General features: G+C 54.5%; 1 protein-coding gene across 1 annotated transcript in view; it reads right to left on the reverse strand.

The window, feature by feature from the left end:
- EMH_0033980 (uncharacterized protein) overlaps positions 1 to 580 on the reverse strand; it is a gene marked incomplete at both ends in the record, with an annotated part of 11,182 nt that overhangs the window by 4,768 nt on the left and 5,834 nt on the right. Inside the window, one exon of the mRNA XM_013494809.1 lies at positions 228 to 578. Within this exon, the coding sequence (XP_013350263.1) occupies positions 228 to 578 (351 nt within the window). The remainder of the gene's footprint in view (positions 1 to 227; positions 579 to 580) is intronic.

The following is a 580-nucleotide window of genomic DNA, read 5'->3' on the forward strand; positions in this document are numbered from 1 at the left end:
GAAACATAAACTCTTGCACTCTCTCAGCAACCTGAATATACCCCAACCCGAAGACACAACGCAGCAGCAGCAGCAAAACTTGTCGAAGCAAAAAAAAATTAGATGCAGATACACCCCATGAAAGCTGTACATACACCATAGAAGAGCTGCGCATACACCGCAGAAGAGCTGCATGTACACCGGAAACTAGCTGCCTATACACCCCACGACTCAGTCGCTAGCCATACCGCTGCAGAGCTCCATGACGAGAGCGACGCGGTAGTGCTTTTGCTGCCTCGCCTGCTGCTGTTTCGCATGTTGCTGCTGCTGCTGCTGCTGCTGCTGCTGTGGTTGCTGCTGCCTGTTGCTGCTGCTGGACAGCAGAGACACTCCAAGCAGCTTGACTATGCACGGATGATCGAGGCTCTGCAGCTGCTGCACTTCCTGCTGCAGCTCCTGCAGCGAGACAGTTTCTTCTTCGGCTCCCAGGGCGTTTGCTGCTGCTGCTGCTGCTGCTGTTGTTGTTGTTGCTGCTGCTGCTGCTGCTTCGTTCTGCAGAGACAAGGATACTCGCATGCACTTTAGAGCGACGGGCAGCCAG

Source organism: Eimeria mitis, genomic scaffold (assembly GCF_000499745.2).
Source record: "Eimeria mitis Houghton genomic scaffold, Emh_scaff1296, whole genome shotgun sequence".
Taxonomy (NCBI): domain Eukaryota; phylum Apicomplexa; class Conoidasida; order Eucoccidiorida; family Eimeriidae; genus Eimeria; species Eimeria mitis.